The sequence below is a fragment of the Prionailurus bengalensis genome, chromosome B3 (genome assembly GCF_016509475.1).
Source record: "Prionailurus bengalensis isolate Pbe53 chromosome B3, Fcat_Pben_1.1_paternal_pri, whole genome shotgun sequence".
Taxonomy (NCBI): domain Eukaryota; kingdom Metazoa; phylum Chordata; class Mammalia; order Carnivora; family Felidae; genus Prionailurus; species Prionailurus bengalensis.
Genome location: NC_057355.1, coordinates 115055688 through 115072119, shown reverse-complemented (window position 1 = coordinate 115072119; position 16432 = coordinate 115055688). Strand labels below are relative to the sequence as shown.

At 47.7% G+C, this 16432-nt stretch overlaps 1 protein-coding gene across 2 annotated transcripts in view; it reads right to left on the bottom strand.

Moving 5' to 3' along the window:
* Window positions 1-12779: 12779 nt before the first annotated feature.
* Window positions 12780-16432, bottom strand: part of RAD51B (RAD51 paralog B) — a 646020-nt gene continuing 642367 nt past the window's right edge. For both annotated transcript variants that reach the window (XM_043554364.1, XM_043554363.1), the window contains exon 11: window positions 12780-13237. In XM_043554364.1, coding sequence (XP_043410299.1) covers window positions 13170-13237 — 68 coding nt within the window. In that variant the 3' untranslated portion in view covers window positions 12780-13169. The remainder of the gene's footprint in view (window positions 13238-16432) is intronic.

Sequence of the window (16432 nt, the reverse complement as noted above, 5' to 3'; positions counted from 1 at the left end):
CTGGGGATTTCTCCAAGCTCAGTAGGTATATGCTATGAACTCATGACTGTCTATGGACAGAGCTATGGAAAAGTGTGGTTGATCTGGCAGCATTGGGAAAGATCTTGCAGTGCTCCATGAGTACGAGCTTTCTACAAGTGGGTCAAGGTCACATGATGTATGACGCAGACATAACGGCATGTGAGGCAAGGAGTGTTCAAGCTTAAGGGGCTGGCCTGGCTTTGTGCTTACTTACTTTGCTGCCTTTTGAAATTTGGCCTTGGTGTTGTTTTCCTAATATCTAACAAGGATGATAAATGTGGACAATGGGACTTGTTGTTTATTGTTCACCTTCTTGTTTATTCTCTGGATTTTTAGTACAGAGTATAAGAGATGAAAATGGGCTTTTCTGTGTCTTGGGAACCAGTCATTCAACAAAAAGTTATCAACTCTTTGAAACAAAATCCCTGCCTTTTCAGGGCTAGTATTCTAGTAAGAAGTCACATAAATTAGTTTCTCATCAGTAGCACGGAAGGGTGAGTCCTGGTGGTACAGCCTGAATAAGCCAGGAGAGAAGGGTGACAAAACCCAGGGAATGTGGGGGGTTGGCCCCAAGAAGAGGGAGCAAGCTTACCTTGCTCTAGAAAAGTAGTCCCCCAATTTTCCACCCAGCATATCCACGGGATGAAAGTAGATATACCTCCCTCAGCAAGAGTGGCTTGTGGCCACAGTGATACTAGGGGAGGATGGGAGTAGCAAAACACCCCAAGAAAGAAGAGATCTGGGTCACACTCCTCAGATGCATTGGGATAACCTGATGGAGAAAGACACACAGGGGAGCCATTGCTTCCTCTGAGCACATTCTCCTGAAAAAAAAAAAAAAGCATCTTTTTAGCAATATCTTGAAGCCCATCATGAAGATACACTAGGGAGAAAGCAAGAGTCAGTCTGTCCAGTTTCTAGTAAAAATATTAATGGTCAGGCATGCGATGTAGAGAGAAGCGGGGGCAGGGGGCAAAGAGGTCAGTTTTCTTTATGTGTCTGGATATTGGAACCTGGGGACATTGCTGCCCAGCCCTTGAGAATATTGTAAAACTGGGTCAATGGATCAAAGCCACAGAGTGCCAGATTCTATCTCAGTATAAGAAAGAACTTTTTGAGGATGAACATTTTCCAACAATGGCTCAGATATCTTCACAAGGTAGTGTGTATCCCATCCTGGAAGAATTCAAACCCCTGATGGTCATCTGTCAGAGCATCCTGTATTGGGATGACCAATCATGGCCCCTAATGCTCAAATCTCAGATTCTGGTAATGGAAGGTAGAGGTCTGAAGAATAGGAGAAATCTGAGGACTAGTCTTACCCAGAATCCTTCTAGTAACAATCACAGGAGCCCAGAGGCTGGTTCTTAAAACTGAATGGCAACAGAATCCATTCCATGCCAGCTCTTCAACACCAAGGGCTTGGCAGTCATTCCTATGTGTCGTTGTTTGATGCTTAGAGGCATTTGAAAGATGGCCAAAATGGAAAAGTGAGAAAGTGAAGTGCTTAGTTCAAGAAGCAGACTTGCTTGGGACAAGGACACAGTGAGGTTTTCTCTCAAGGGGTTGTGCAGAAACTTCTAAATAGAAAGACCTGGCTCTGACAGAGTCCAATTTTAACCGCCCTGGGCCCTCCTCAGCCTCTTAGAATGGTTGAACAAACGGCTCTAAATCACCTTTTGCTGGAGGAAGCCTGGTTCTCACAGGAGGGCCTGAGATTGGCCCCTGATAAGGCAGCATGTCCTGTCTGGCTCCCCATCCACACCTTCCCAGCTGGGCCTGCTGTGGATGCCACAGAGTTCAAAGGCACTGCTTCCCTTGGACCCACATCAAGGACTGGAATGAGGAAAGGGTCCTCTGACCTTCCCATAGTGAAGGATAGGACCACCTTTGTGTTGCATGTGTTGAGAGGGGGAGTGGATTTTTCCTGCCGCTATTGTGTTTTCATGCACTGGATGTAGAATATGTGAAAACAATCATCGGAAATGGTCTTTCACCTACGGCCGAGGCTGGATCCTGGCCCATTGTGGGGAGACGCTGTGTTCACTCAGTGGGAACCTGGTGGCCCATGTTAAGGACACTCACTAGGGGGCATGGCTGGGCTTTCCTAGCCCCTGCCCTGAACACTGGTGCTCTGAGAGTCCCTCCCAACTAGGCTGTGGGCAAGTGCCTTCTGCTCACCAGCTCTCTCAACAGGACACGTCCACCTGGAGGCCAAACCTTATGCTAAGACCCACAACCCACCTCGATCTCAAAGTTTCCCACTTCCTTTTCAACCTGATTTGATAGTGAAGACCATGCCAGGCCTGAAGTTCAGCCCTCTCCTGGGCTCTTGGGAAGGTGCCATGCAGTTGTGGCAAGCCACGCAGGGAGACAGTAGGATTTCCACCCATCCTGAGGTTAAGGCTGCCGGGTGCTGTTGGTGGGAAGCTGATGAACCCTGCGGCGGTAAGTAAGAGGTGGGAAGTCTCCTCCAACCAGAGCTCCCCCGCTCAGGCCTGCACAGGCCTCCTGTCTCAGAAAGGACCACGTCACCTTCTTTCTCACAGGCCTGTCCTACACTGGGAAAGACCGCCAAGCTCCAGAGGCCTCCTGGTATCAGAAAGTGCAACAGCAATGCTAACAGGGGCTGTGCAGGCCTCTGTGGTGTGACCTCTTCTGAAAGGAGCCCGGACAAGCCATGGGCCAACACCCACAGGCTGAAAAGGAGACCGGGAACATTAAGGAGGGAAAAAATGAGAAGCATGAAGATTTGTACCAGAGGGATAACTGGCCACAGCAAGCCTCTCTGCAGGCTTTTTTCACCCTCCTCTGCCGGCCCTGAGGTTTCAAAAACCCAGTAAATAAAAACTGAGCCCCAGACTGATTATGACCCCTTTCCCCCCTGAAAAGACGTAGATCACCCCTTTTCTGCCCCAAACACGGGGCAGAGCAAAATGCTATTAATAACCCTGGTTCCTCCCCAGTCCACTCAGGGTATGCAGGGCTGGAGCCTGCTTCTCGATCACAGGCAGCTGTTCTGAAACAGGTTTGGGAAAGTGATCTTTGGCACATAATGAAAAGGGTGTGTATGTGTGTGTGGGGGGGCGGGGGTACCCAAGAGTTCTCTATCAGGGCCAATGATATTTTTAAGTGCCGAGAATCGGCCTGTGACTGTTGCTCAAGGCTACAGCGCATAGCCTTGCCAGGGATCGGAAACTAATTTCAGAGGAGGCAAGAAAGCACGTCCCAAGAACTGTTCATTACCGAGCTGTCATTTCTTATGGAAAATCAGGTGACGCCTCAGAGTTTATACAATCCTCTCCCCACCACCTCTCCCTCTTTCGCTCCCATCTAGAAAGAGAGCAGTGAATTTGAGCAATCTGGGAATTTTGGTTTCTGCCCTCCCCTTGAAGCATGACCGATGGCCCATTTTTCAAGCCAAATCTCACCCCTTTGCAGGCAGCTGTCAGGAAACCACAGAAGGTGCCTGCAGGAGCACAAGAAATGGCTGGTTCTAATCTGGAGAAGAAAATGAATTAACAAGGCAGCTACTTATGGAAGAATGTTTTCTTTCCTTCAGCCTCAGCCTGCATATTTTCACAACATGTGTACTCTGTTACCTTGTCACTTCCCTGTTTTCTTTGGGTAAATAACTGGGCTCTGGACTGAGGGGAAAAAAAGAAAGGAAAAAAAAAAAAAGCCAGCTCGGGAATATCACTGGGAAGGCTTGCCTGGCTGGGCTGGAAGGGAAGAACGAGCACGCTCTGGGCACGAAACGGGTGCATTGCAAACCCAACCTGGCCCGTCCTGGATGGGGCTTTTCACTGACCTCTTCAGGTCATGATGTGGGAGTCAGAGAAGGAAGGGTAAACTGCTCCCTCAGCCTTGCGGCTGGCAGGCTCCATGGCTGGGGGAAATAAAGAACTTTTCTCCTTCGCCAAGTCAAATGGAAAGCCCTCTCTGAACTCGACAGAGTCAACAAGGCATACTATGGCTCTGCTCCCAGCCTCTGCCTTCCCACTGGCCAGGGAGCCTCCAGGGTGAGGGAAGCTGCCCCCCCTGCGCCCCATTGTGAACCCTGGCAGGATCCAGGTCCTTCGGTAGAACATACGAGTAGGGTGTTGCTTTGTGGGGACACATGGCCAGTGTTTGCATGTGTCGGCGACATTCTCCATCCAGGAAACGCCTGAAGGTTTTTGCGTCTCTGTCTCACAGAGATGTTGCTCCGTCCTTCCTCACTTCTCTGGGCTAGGAATGTTCACCTTGGGGTGTCTGTGCCACACGTTGGATGAGCACAAAACCACACCGGTTTCACCGGCAGGATACTTTTTGGATACACACTGTTGATGAAGGCACCAGGGAATGACTAGTTTGTGAAGAACAGCGAGTTACTCTGCTACATTAGGGTCTTTTCTTCATGAAGCCATAGCAACACTTATTCACGTAGGTCCTCACAGCTAGTCATGAGAACAGAGAGCCAATACTAATATTGCTTCCAATATTGCACGGCACATAAAAGGAGTTCATTTACCATGTGCCACAACACACCTGTGGGTGCTGGCTCCAACCTGCAGGGGGAAACTGAGGCAAAGAGTGCTCAGAGGCTGAGACAGGCACAAAAGCCCCCACAGCCAACATGGCAAAGGCACCGGGGGATTAATTGGGTGCTGTCTGGGCTTCGGCATATGTGCGTTTCCTTTCTCCATCTGCTCTGGAGCCTTTGATTCCAACCTTGAACTCCCTATCTCACTTTGTAGATCACACAGCCTTCGTCAGGGAGAGGTTTGGAATTCAAAACCAGAGTTTTTGGTTGCAAAGGTCTGGCCCCCATCTGTCGAGTGGTTCTTCAGTATGACTGGAAGGGGCTGACAGTGTCCCGCAAGGTGAGGTCACTTGGAGAGGAAGGGGGATGCTGTTGTTGCCTCTTCCAAAATGGTACTGGAAGGGTGTCGAGGGCTTTCAGAGGGAGAAAAAGGGAAACCCCAGAGCTTTCTGGGAACAGAGAGACAAGGACACTCATGGGTTTTCCAAAGTATTCATGTGGTCTAATTCTACACCAGGCAGCTTCAGAGATGTGCTGCCAGGCAGATGGGAGGGAGCAGCTATGAGAACAAAGACGGCAGCTCACGTTCCCTGAGCCCTTGCTGCTCCCAGGACTGCTGGGCACTTTGCATGTGTTACCTCATCTGGTCCCCCAGTGACCCCCCTGAGGTGGGTACTATTGTCCTCCTCTTCCCAATGAGGCACAGGGAGAGTAAGTAGCGTAAGCATTCAAATTCACCCTGAGAGGTCAGGCAGGTGACAGTCACCGAGACAGGGCGGTTTCAAAGCCACCATTTGTACTCACCAGGCTATGCTGTCTCTGAGGAGAAGCTGAAGGAGCTCCCTCCTTGGGATTATGGCATTCAGGAGCAGCTCCTCCATCTGGCTTGAGGGCCAGATCCGGGAGAAGGCTCTACAGGCACCAACATTGGTGGTGGAAGATGGCAGTGTCTCTCCAGTCACTGTTCCAGCAGTGTTTCCACGTGGAACCCCACAGTGACGGTCCCTGAGCAATCGCACGTGGAACTAGACAACTCCCCAGGCACAACCCCACGCCTACTTGGTTTACATCAGTGCTTCAGTCTGTACCCTTGCACTTCTGTCTTTACTTCCTCCTAGTCACCTTCGCTAAGTGCCCAGGGCAAGCTTGGCAGAGTTGAGGCCCAGGTGAGCATGCCTGACCAAGAATTAAGCCGCATTTCTCCCAGGGTGTCCCCTAGGCTACCAGCACCAGAATCTTCCTAGCTGCTCCAAAAATGCAGATTCTCTGTCTCTGTCAGAGACCTCATTAAGATTTTCAGCATTGGGACTGGAAATCTGCATTCTTAACAAGGTTCCCAAGGGATTCTAATGCTCCTTAGCGTTCGAGGCCCATAATAGTAAGGCTTTCTCTGAATTAGGATGTGTTGAGTACAAGCCAGATGTGGCCAAACAGAACCCTGGCAGAGTCACGCTGCACTCTTCCTCCTGTCCCTCAGAGGCTATGGGGTGGGCACTGTGCAAAAGAGCTCAGAATTTATTTGGGTACAGAATTTATTTGGGTACAGATTTAAATGGGGAGGCTGGCGGGAAAGGAAGTGGAGAGTGGCAGAGAAAGGTGTAGGAGGCTGTGTGCTATCACTGCCAGTCCATTTGGAAATCCTAGATGGGCAAAGGCCCTGGCAAAAAGTCTCCAGCAAAGAGTCCAAGCAGAGTGCCTCCAAAACCCCATTTAAAAAGGCATTCCTGAATCTGGCCCATTTCCTGCGGGATGATCCCAGCAAGCAGGACAGAGAGTGAATTGGGCCTTTGGGCTTTCAGAAGGGAAGTCAGGCCACCTTGCAAAGTGGAGAATGTAGGGGGTGGGGGAGTCCCAGGTAGGCCACCTGGGGAGGACGAGTGTGTGAGGGTGAGAGCCGTTTCAAGACTTCTGAAGGTCACTTTCAAAGAGGCTTGGGAGAGAGGGAGCCCCTGAGAGACCCTGAGTCCCAACCTCATTAAAGACATCGCAGGCAGGCCACTGTGTCCAGAAAATGAGATTAAGCTTTCAGTCAGTCAGTTTGGAGTTGGAGAAAAAAATTTTTTTTCTAATCCTTAATAAAATTGAAAAAGGAAGGGGGTTTCCCCCCATCTTGCCAATAACCCAGGACAACTGAACACAAAGGACTTGAAACTTGGCATGTAGTAAGACCTCCACGAAAATAATTTCCCAGCTCATTTGAAGGGAAAATAGTGCTATTTTTGTGACCATGTTTAGCATCTGGGCATGCTCTGTGGAAGTAAGTCAAGTGAAAAATCTTAGTCGGGAAAGTGGGGTGCGGAGGAGCTAGAGAAGGAAGTGGGGTGAGTTGGGGAGCCTTGGGTGTGTGCAGTCATGACTTCTACTTGTAGAATCGTTTGTGCCCATATGGACCTGGACGAGCCACATTGCATCTCTGGGGCTGGGTCTTCTCTGACACAAGGTAGGGAGAATGCCGCACAGCCCGCACAGCTACCGACTGGCTTGTGGCACTGGGACACTTGGGCAGACACACAGCGTCTCTGTCTGTCTTAAGTGCTCATGTCCTCGTCAGAATTCAGCCTGGGTAAAGACAGACCTTTCGCATCATTTCTTTAGTGGGAAAACCACAGGAAATAGGTTAACAGCAGCTCTGTGGTCTTTAGATTAATAAAATCAGGGTATTACTCAGAATTGCTCCTATGATTGGTATTTATATAGTGTCATATATGTATTTATTAGTGCCATATATATTTATATTATGTCAGACATCACATATACAAATCATATGTACCTGCCACTTGTATTTATATAATGTCATATATGCAGTGTCACATATATTTACATAGTATTACATATATGATATCATATATAACAAATAACTTATTATATTATAGGTATATATAGGTAAATACACATTATAGGTATTTTTTTATACATGTGCACACACGCATATGTGTGTATAAGTATTTGTGTGTGTGTATATATGACACTGTATAAATACTAATCACAGATACACACACATACATGCACAAGCACACATAGTCACTGGTTGAGTAACCTAAGGCTTCCCAGTGAGGTCATGGACAATAAACACTTGAATTCTATTGTGGGTTGACCTGCATCCCAAGAAGATACATTGAAGTCCTTATCTGTGACTATGACCTCATTTGGAAATAGGGTCTTTGCAGATGTAACTAAGATGTAAGTTATGAGGAGGCCATACCAGAGTATGGTGGGCCCTTATTCCAGTATGACTGGTGTCTTTATAAAAAGAGAAGAGACACAGACTCAGATACACATCAGACACACAGGAAAGCCAGCAGGATGGAGGCAGAGATTGGTGTGACGCATCTATAAGCGAAGTATCAACACGGATGGCCGGCAACACCCAGAAGCTGGAAGACGCAAAGAGGGACACTCCCCTAGAGCCTTCTGATAGCAGGGCCCTGCTGACACTTTGATTTAAACTTCTAGCCTCCAGGACTGGGCAAGAATACACTGCTGTCATTTTAAGCTACCCAGTTAAGCACCAGTGGGTGGTACTTTGTCAGGGCAGCTCTAGGAAACGAACACGACTCGCACTGCAGAGTGGTAGGGAAGCATCAGTCAGGCTTTTGCATCTGCTGAGCCCCCAGTTCTTGGCTGCTTTCCCTGGCTCTCTCTCTCTCTCATGGGGAAGGGGTGGGGTGCCGCTACTTAACTGTTTCCAACTGAAACCAACATGTGAAAGGGTAGGAAGGCCCCCAGAACCCTTGCTCCTCTGTGGCGAAAGCTGATGGCTAAGGCCACACCTCTAGCACCTTAAGCCCAGGCTGGATCATCCGGAAATGGGGAGCCAAGAGAGGAGGACACTTCGAAGCCTTAGTCTCTCGGCACCAGCACACGTGGCTTTGCGCCCTCAAAGGGTGGTGGGAATTTATGGGTAGTCTGCTTCTGGACCAGAGTTCCTGCTGTGAGAGGTTTTCTTTGTTCACTTTAATGGTACACAGGAATTCTCCCCACGCCCCCTCAAAACAGCCACACATCTTTTTAAAATTTGCACCTTTTTTTCAGGCTGGTTTCCTATGGTGAAGGAGAGGCTAGGAAATGCCCAATAAATCATCTGTCTGTCCTCACTCAATTGAAAGGCAGGAAATGCAGAGAACAGTCCCTTACCTTTTCCACTTTGCATATAACAAGAGCTATCAGGACCCTTAGAAGGGCAGCCGCTCTGACAGGAATATTAATTCTTCAAGGCCACTGGAGTTGTTTCCAGGGACTAGACCCAAGGGGGCAGGCACATTTGGGATGTCGATTGCCTTTGCTACCAGCCCGTTCCATGAGCAACCTTTCTGGGACTTGCTCTGGGAAGTTGGTTCAAGGAGTGTGCAATGTAGGTGGTACAACAGCTAAGTCATGTTCAGGAAGATAATGACCAAGTACAAGGGAATGTCCGAGGAGAGGTTGAAGGTGTTGGGGGAGGAACAGAGAATGCTTCCTGGTGGCCAGCTAAGAGTTCTTGGAAGGATCGTAGGAAGGAGAGGTAGCACTGCTGGGGATGCTGGGGACTCCTGAGAATGGCCCTGAATGGTGGCTGAGAGAGGCAGGAAATCGTGTGGCTTACTCGGGGAACAGTGGAAACCCACAGTGTGCAGAAACAGTCAGGGAACAGGCTGGCCGTCCCTGCAGCACAGCCTCCACTTGGACTCACCGTCAGAGAAACACAGCTACTCCTACAGCTTTCAGGACTAATGTGATCTCCACAGCCGGTTTTCTCCAGAGGTCTTGCAGGGGGTACCCGCTGGGTATTTCACAGCAAAGCTTCCCCAAACCTCTTGTGACAGTTCCCCTCTTGTTTCACACACTAAAACTACTCCTCGATCTCTCCTTTTCTCTCATTCTCTCTCTAGCCATCCCCGCTTAGCCTGCCTCGCCTCTGCCCTGGGGTTCCCCCCGTTGCTCTGGGCTCCTCCTCTTCTGACCTGCCCTGCTCCCCCAAAGCTCTGGCACCTGCCATTCAGGACAGGCGAGCCTCTCCTTAGGGAATTAGAGGCCCTTTTCTCCCCCTGACTAGCCCACTGGCTAACTTGGGGCTACAATCCTCCATCTGGCTCTTGCTTCTGGAACAATCTGGGGCAGGGTGGGGGATGGGGAACGAGGGCCTGCTCTGCAAGGAGGGAGGGTGCAGAGGTAGGAGGCCACTGGTTCCTGGAGCAGCCTGAGCAAGGCTCTGGGAAGAAAAAGCTCCAAAGGAAGATAGGAAAGTCAAACCAAAAGGTGGTGCAGGGTCTGGAAAGACTTTCAAGTCTGAGGTCTGTCCGCCTTACAGACTGGGAGCCATGAGCCTGAGTCTGTTCTGTTTACACAGCTCCCCTAGGCCCTAGCACGGCACTAAACACATGCTGATACTCAGTATACACCTCCTGAATAAATGAACGTGAGCATGAAAGGATGAGTGTGTGAGTGAGGAACCCAGCAATGCCCCAGCCAAGGTCACGGGACCCTCTGCAACACCACGGCAGGTGAGGGGGTTCAGAATATGCTACCCCAAAATATGGCACCTTGGCATATTGAATACTTTAAGCTGAAGGAGACTGAGAAAATGGCAGAAGCAGGAATATCACTGTGTTCTCTTACCCCTCACCCTGCCCCTCACCAACACTGTTCCCATGAAATGGGTCATAAGACCCTCATTTAAAGGGTGCCCTTCCTATACCTGGAGGTATTTTATCTCCAAAGACAAAGGGACAAGAGGAACCTTAATAAACAGGCTTTGCTAAGCTCCCCCAGGTTGCTACACTTGCCTCATATTCCTTAAGCTATCACATTCCTCCACGACTGCCCACTCCTGATCAAACAGAGCCTACAAATACTCAGATCCGACAGTTTCTCCAGGCCTCCATTTCCTTGGGAAGGTTCCCGCATCACATACAACCTACCTTAAACAAATATGTATGCTTTTCTCATACTAAACTGTCTGTATCAGTTTAATTTTCAGACCTAGCCAGGGACCCCAAGAGGTCTGAGGAAAACTTTCACCTTCCATATACGGGTCAATGAACAGATATGCCAGGATTCACCTGCACAGCTGTCTGTGAAGTTGGCAATTCTAGCAGGTGAAAACGAGGGAGCCTCACTCCACCACAGTCCCCCATGCCTGTCTCCCATCTGCCCTGCACTGGTTCACACTTGGGTGGAATCACAGACAGTGTGGGAAATGCTCAGGGAGACCTTGAGTCCCCCTCCCACTAGATGGACCAGGAGACCCTGGCTACTTCAGGGTGTGACTTACCCACTTCCCTAGAGGGCCAGTGTCAGGGGGGCTTTCCCTGCAATATCTGCTTCATGGACTAGATGTCAAGTCTTAATGTGTTATCCTTCCAGAAATACTTTAATTGTAAAAAAAGACCGTGCTGAGTGGATAACATTTAATACAGGAGAAGGGAAGGAGAGAAAGGGAACCAACATGCATTGATTCTCTATCGTGAGCTAGTCACTGTGCTAATGTTCTTAAGAATTTTTTTAATTTTTTTTAAATTTATTTTTGAGACAGAGAGAGACAGAGCATGAGCAGGGAAGGAGCAGAGAGAGAAGGAGACACAGAATCTGAAGCAGGCTCAAGGTTCTGAGCTGTCGGCACAGAGCCCCACGTGGGGCTCGAATTCGCCAACTGCAAGATCATGACCGGAGCCGAAGTCGGATGCTCAGCCGACTGAGCCACCCAGGCGCCCCTTAACGAATATTTTTTAAAATTTGTTCTAATACCTCTGCTGCTATTCATTCAGCAATTGCTTCTTGAGCACCTACTATGTTCCAGACATGTTCTAGGCATGGGGAAAAAGCAGGGAATGAAACAGACAAAAATCCTGTCCTTATCACACATGCTAGTAGAGAAAGGAGAAAATGAAAAGAATGCATAGTATATTAGAAGGTGATTGATGCTATGGGGAAAAATAAAGCAGGGAAGGAAGACAGGAAATGCCAGCGATGGGTAGGGTGGTGGGAGGGTTGCAATTTAAAAATAAGGTGGTCAGGGAAGGCACCACGGAGAAAGTGACATTTAAGCATAGACTTGAAGAGGGTAGGGAAAGAGCATGTCCACATCTGGAGGGGAACATTCCAGGTGTAGGCACCACCTGACAGGGAATGGTCCTGCGGCAAGAATGTGCATGGTCTGTTCCAGGCACAGCAAGATCAGTCTGCTAGGTAAAACACTAAGCCCACTCTCTAAACATGGAGAGAACTGGCTCTTCTTGGTGGCTCACAAGGTTAATTCATCTTGCTGAGGAGGTCAAGGTCACAGGCACGGGATATATTTGTTTCCTAACAAAAGTCATTTTGCAAAAACAGAAGAGTAGGTCACAAGAGAGTATATTAATTATCACAACTCTGCCCTTCATCCTCATCTGGAGCCCAATACCGCTGCTGTTTGCACTTAGACAAATCACACTATTTGAGTTTCAATTTTCATTTCTGCAAAATAGGGGATAACATTTAATAACACCCACTCCAAGAGATTGGGTTAATATATTGTATAAAGCATTTTGTAAACTGTGACGTGCTGTAGCAATTGTTTGTTGTTGTTATTTTTATACCATAACAGCAACTCAGGGTCTATGCCCAACTGAGGTTGGGTCTGTAAAGCCATTTTCATAGGCAAAGATAACTTCTTAGTTCTATTTCCTGGGTTGCAAAAGTATTTTTGCTTAGGTATTACAGTAATCTTTCCATTTGGGGGTGGGAAAAGATTTCTTGAGGCTCTCACCATCCGCTCTGAACTTTGGCTGGATCTGTTAGACCATTTCTCAAACCTGAGTTAATCCTACGATCCCCACCCTTACCCCCTCACCACTTTGGCTTCGGTCTCCTAGCTTTGTGGAGACTTGTGTGCCTGTGCCTATGGTCTCTATCACTAAATCCCACGGTGTGACCGCGACTGGGCTCTCAGTGTTGCCAAACCATTTTCATCCTTCGGTTAAGCCCTTGTTTGCTTCCTGCGGTGAGAGGTTAGAATCCTAGTCCCCAACCCCACGGCCCCTCCCGTCACTCTGGGCAGATGGCCGGCCTGCAGCTGCAGGATGAGGTTCAAGTTCAATAACACGGGCTCCTCCCTGCCTGGGCATTCCTTACCAGACCTCAGTCTCCCCTTTACTCCACCCATCTTCTCTAGATCCAGAGCCAACACCATCTTCCTGTAGAGGGGATGATTTCTTCTTGTGCTGATGGCTCTATCACAGTTTCTATAGAAATAATTAGAACTTAGGAACAAGGAAGCTGATTGCTATATTATTTACTATAAAAACTGAGAAGCAACTCTTTATCCAACAAATGGGGATTGATTAAACTGATAATGGGTACAGCCATGAGATGGCAAGGAAAACTGTAAACGGCATGTCTCAATTTTGCTAAAAGCCAAATAAAACTGGCAACAATAAACACAAATTACACGTGCATATGGAAAAAAAAAGACTGGAGGGAAATATACAAAAATATAAACAATGATTATCTTCAGGCAATGAAATTATGAGTGATTTTTACTTTTAGTATTTTACTATATTCTGAAATGTCTACTGTAAGCACGCAGTATTTTTATAATTAGAATGGAAAGCAAAAATATTATTAACACCTCTCTGTAAAAGCTGTGGGTGATTCAGTTCTTTTCCCTTTAAATGGAGACTTTCCCGGGTGGGGTCTGGTTGACAGCTGTACAGTAACTCTCGTTACATGTAAGGCCTAGAAGAAAACCATAACCAATTAACATTACAGCAGGAGCTGAGGCATGCAGAATGGAAATGCCTCAATGGAAATGTGTTATTACTAATTTTTTTCCCCATTGTTGGACAGGTGTTTAGAGGAATGTGTTAAATTATCTTCAGATAATTTATTTTTTAAATGCTATGATTATTCCGTTTTTCTGCCTCTGTTTTCATGGGAACCTTTGATATGGGGAAGGATTCAGTGTGGATATTTCATTGTAAGTCTGTTTAATCTATTTACCTGAGGTCCTACTGTGTGCCATCACTGGTGATACAAGGGGTGATCTGCAAGTGCCTTACACCAGGGGCTTTGGAAACATTTGGGGGTGATTAGGATCATCCAGATGATTGGAGGAAAGTGCTACTGATTTAGTGGGTGAGGGCCAGGATTGCTAAACATCCTACACTATCTGGGACAGTCGTACGTAACCAAGAATGGACCTTCATCTCATGCCACCACCCTGGGGGAGAAACACTGAACTGAAAAGTTGAGGCAGGCAATGCCTGGAAGGGCCAGAGAGAAAGGAGGGCACGGCTGATTCTCAGCCTTGTCATGCTAGTATTCAGGGTGACCAGATCTCCCAGGTTTTCCAGTGGAGCCAGAAATGTAGATGATGATGTAAAATCTCCCGATTTTTAAAAAACACTATGTGGGCCAAACAAAACACATCTGTGGGCCAGATTTGGTCCTCTGGTTGCCAATTTGCAACCTTGTCTTAGGGAAAGACGCAGTCCCTGTCTTCATGAGAGTATAAGGGAGCCTGTAGAAGTTCAAGTTCAAGTTCTAGAATGGACCAACCTAGGTTCAAATCACAGCTCTGTCATTCACTACATAGACAATGATTTTGGGCAAGTGAACATCCTCTGAACCTTACTGTCCTCCATGAAATGGAACTAATGGGAACACTCGCTGGTTTGTTACGAAGATGAATCCAGGTGGGAGAAGTCCCCAGTAACCTGCACATTCGCTTAATAAAGTAGAGCCATTATCATTGTTAAGACCATCACAGTCTAGTATAAGAACTTACTGTGTACACTACACTGTGCTAGGTGCTGAGGGCTTATAAATAAGTGTGAGAGAAAGCCCTTGACCTGGACGTGTTTTCCTTCTGGAAAAAGAGATAAACCTGGGACATAAATATTGTTAAGTGCATCAGGTATATGAATGTGGCTCACATCAGACCGTTACAGGAGACCAGAGGCAGGTACGTCTTATGAAGGTGGTGGTGGCTGGGGGCATTGGAGTCCAGCCAGAATGAGAGGGAGGGGAGAAGTGGCCTAAGCAAAAGACAGATTATAGAATCATAGTAAGAACTGAGTGCTTACCACATGCCAGGTACTCTCTAAGCACTCTGCCAGGTGGTAAGTGTGCTCCTTTGGCCTCATACATATGAGGGATAAGGCATGTGCCTGGGAAGGTCCCCTGGAGCCAGGGCATGGGGGTGCTGACTACCGGGGCAGAGCCTGGCAGAGTATTTAATTTGTTGGCAGGGGAGCAGAAGCAGAGAAGTGACAGGCAGGACCAGTAATCTGGGGCCAGTAATCTGGGGTGGAGCACAGGATGGCATGGAAGTGGAGGGGAGATAGCAGACTTGTGCCGAGGCCATGCGTAGGGGACTTCTCCCACCTGGATTCATCTTCATAACAAACCAGCGAGTGTTCCCATTAGTTCCATTTCATGGAGGACAGTAAGGTTCAGAGGATGTTCACTTGCCTGAAATCATCGTCTATGTAGTGAATGACAGAGCTGTGATTTGAACCCAGGGGATGGGTGGGGAGCCCTGTGAAGGTTTCTTTACCAGGTCTGGCGGGTGGTGGGGGATGCTGTCAAAAATGATTGCCTGGGAGATAACGGGAATTTTATAAAGACAATTTTAAACTCCGGTCTTGAGCCACCTCCATGCTCTCCTGCCTCTCTTTCCTCAGCCTCCACCAGATTGTCAGTGTTCTCTACTGGCCAATACTCATGGTTATAAATACTTCCTCCTTAACTATTTTTGAAAATTTTGGAAGCAACTCCTTCCCTCACCAATGTGCTGTTATTTTCAAATCTCCCCAGAAAGCCTGTACCAACCCCCACCCTCCCACCCTTGCATCTCTAGAAAACAGATCACTGCTGGGGTTGATGGATTGGGTACAGCAAACCTTTCAGACTTCTGACCCACCAGGGATGGCTGATATAAAATCCCATGCTGCATGTGAAGGAAGAGTGTGCTTAGTAAATTCTGTAGAACAGTTTTTTTTTCTTTTTTTTTTTTCAGGGGGGAATTGTGAATCCACTAAAAAACAAACGGTTTCCAAGTACTCCAACCATTTGCATTTCAACAGGCAAAATGGTGTTTAAACACAAGGCCCATCTTTTTTTCAAAGTAGACCAAGCCATACCTCTCTAGGGAAGACTATTTTAGCTGTGATTCTGATTTATTCTATAGGATGGAGAGCAGTAAGATCATCTTGTTGGGGATGCTTGATGCCTGAGCTTCTTTAAACCATAACCAAAATCAGTCCAAAACGGTGCAGTTTGGCTACAAGACATTTTTAGCACAAACAGCTTGCAGCAGTAAAGAACTATGACACAACAGAGCGGACCAGTGTTTTCATAGACTGACTTATAGAGGCAAGTTTCCTGTCGCTGGAGGTGACCAAACATCATGCGATAGCACAAGGATTGTGCCATGGTGTCCCCCCAGGAATCAGTAACAAAGAAATACCTAGCAGACTTTTTTTTCTTTCTTCTAGAACCTTCTATACAAGTACATCCAGCGCCTGGCCTAAGCACCAGATGTGAGCTAACAATCCTGTGGTTACCTGGCCCTGTGATTTGGCACAAATCACTTCTCATCAGGTTAGACTCAAAGAAATCTGAGCAGGCTCCTGGGTTCAAACATTCTATGACTTATAGACAGAGACACAAAAACCAAGACCTTTCCAAGTCCAACTCAGAGCCTTGGAATTAGGATTGTCCTGCTGAGGAGGGCGAACAGACAGCTGGAAGCATATCTAGTGGCTTTTGCAGAACCTGACATGGCCCTGGGCTCAAGACTCTCAGCTCCCACTGATTTGTGGTGCTGGAAATTGTCAGCCTCAAGTCTCGCCCTAGGGATTTGAATCTCCAACCCAGTTCAGGGGTCCTGTAATCAAATGCAAATTGTGCCTTTAAGCCCCGAAGGGA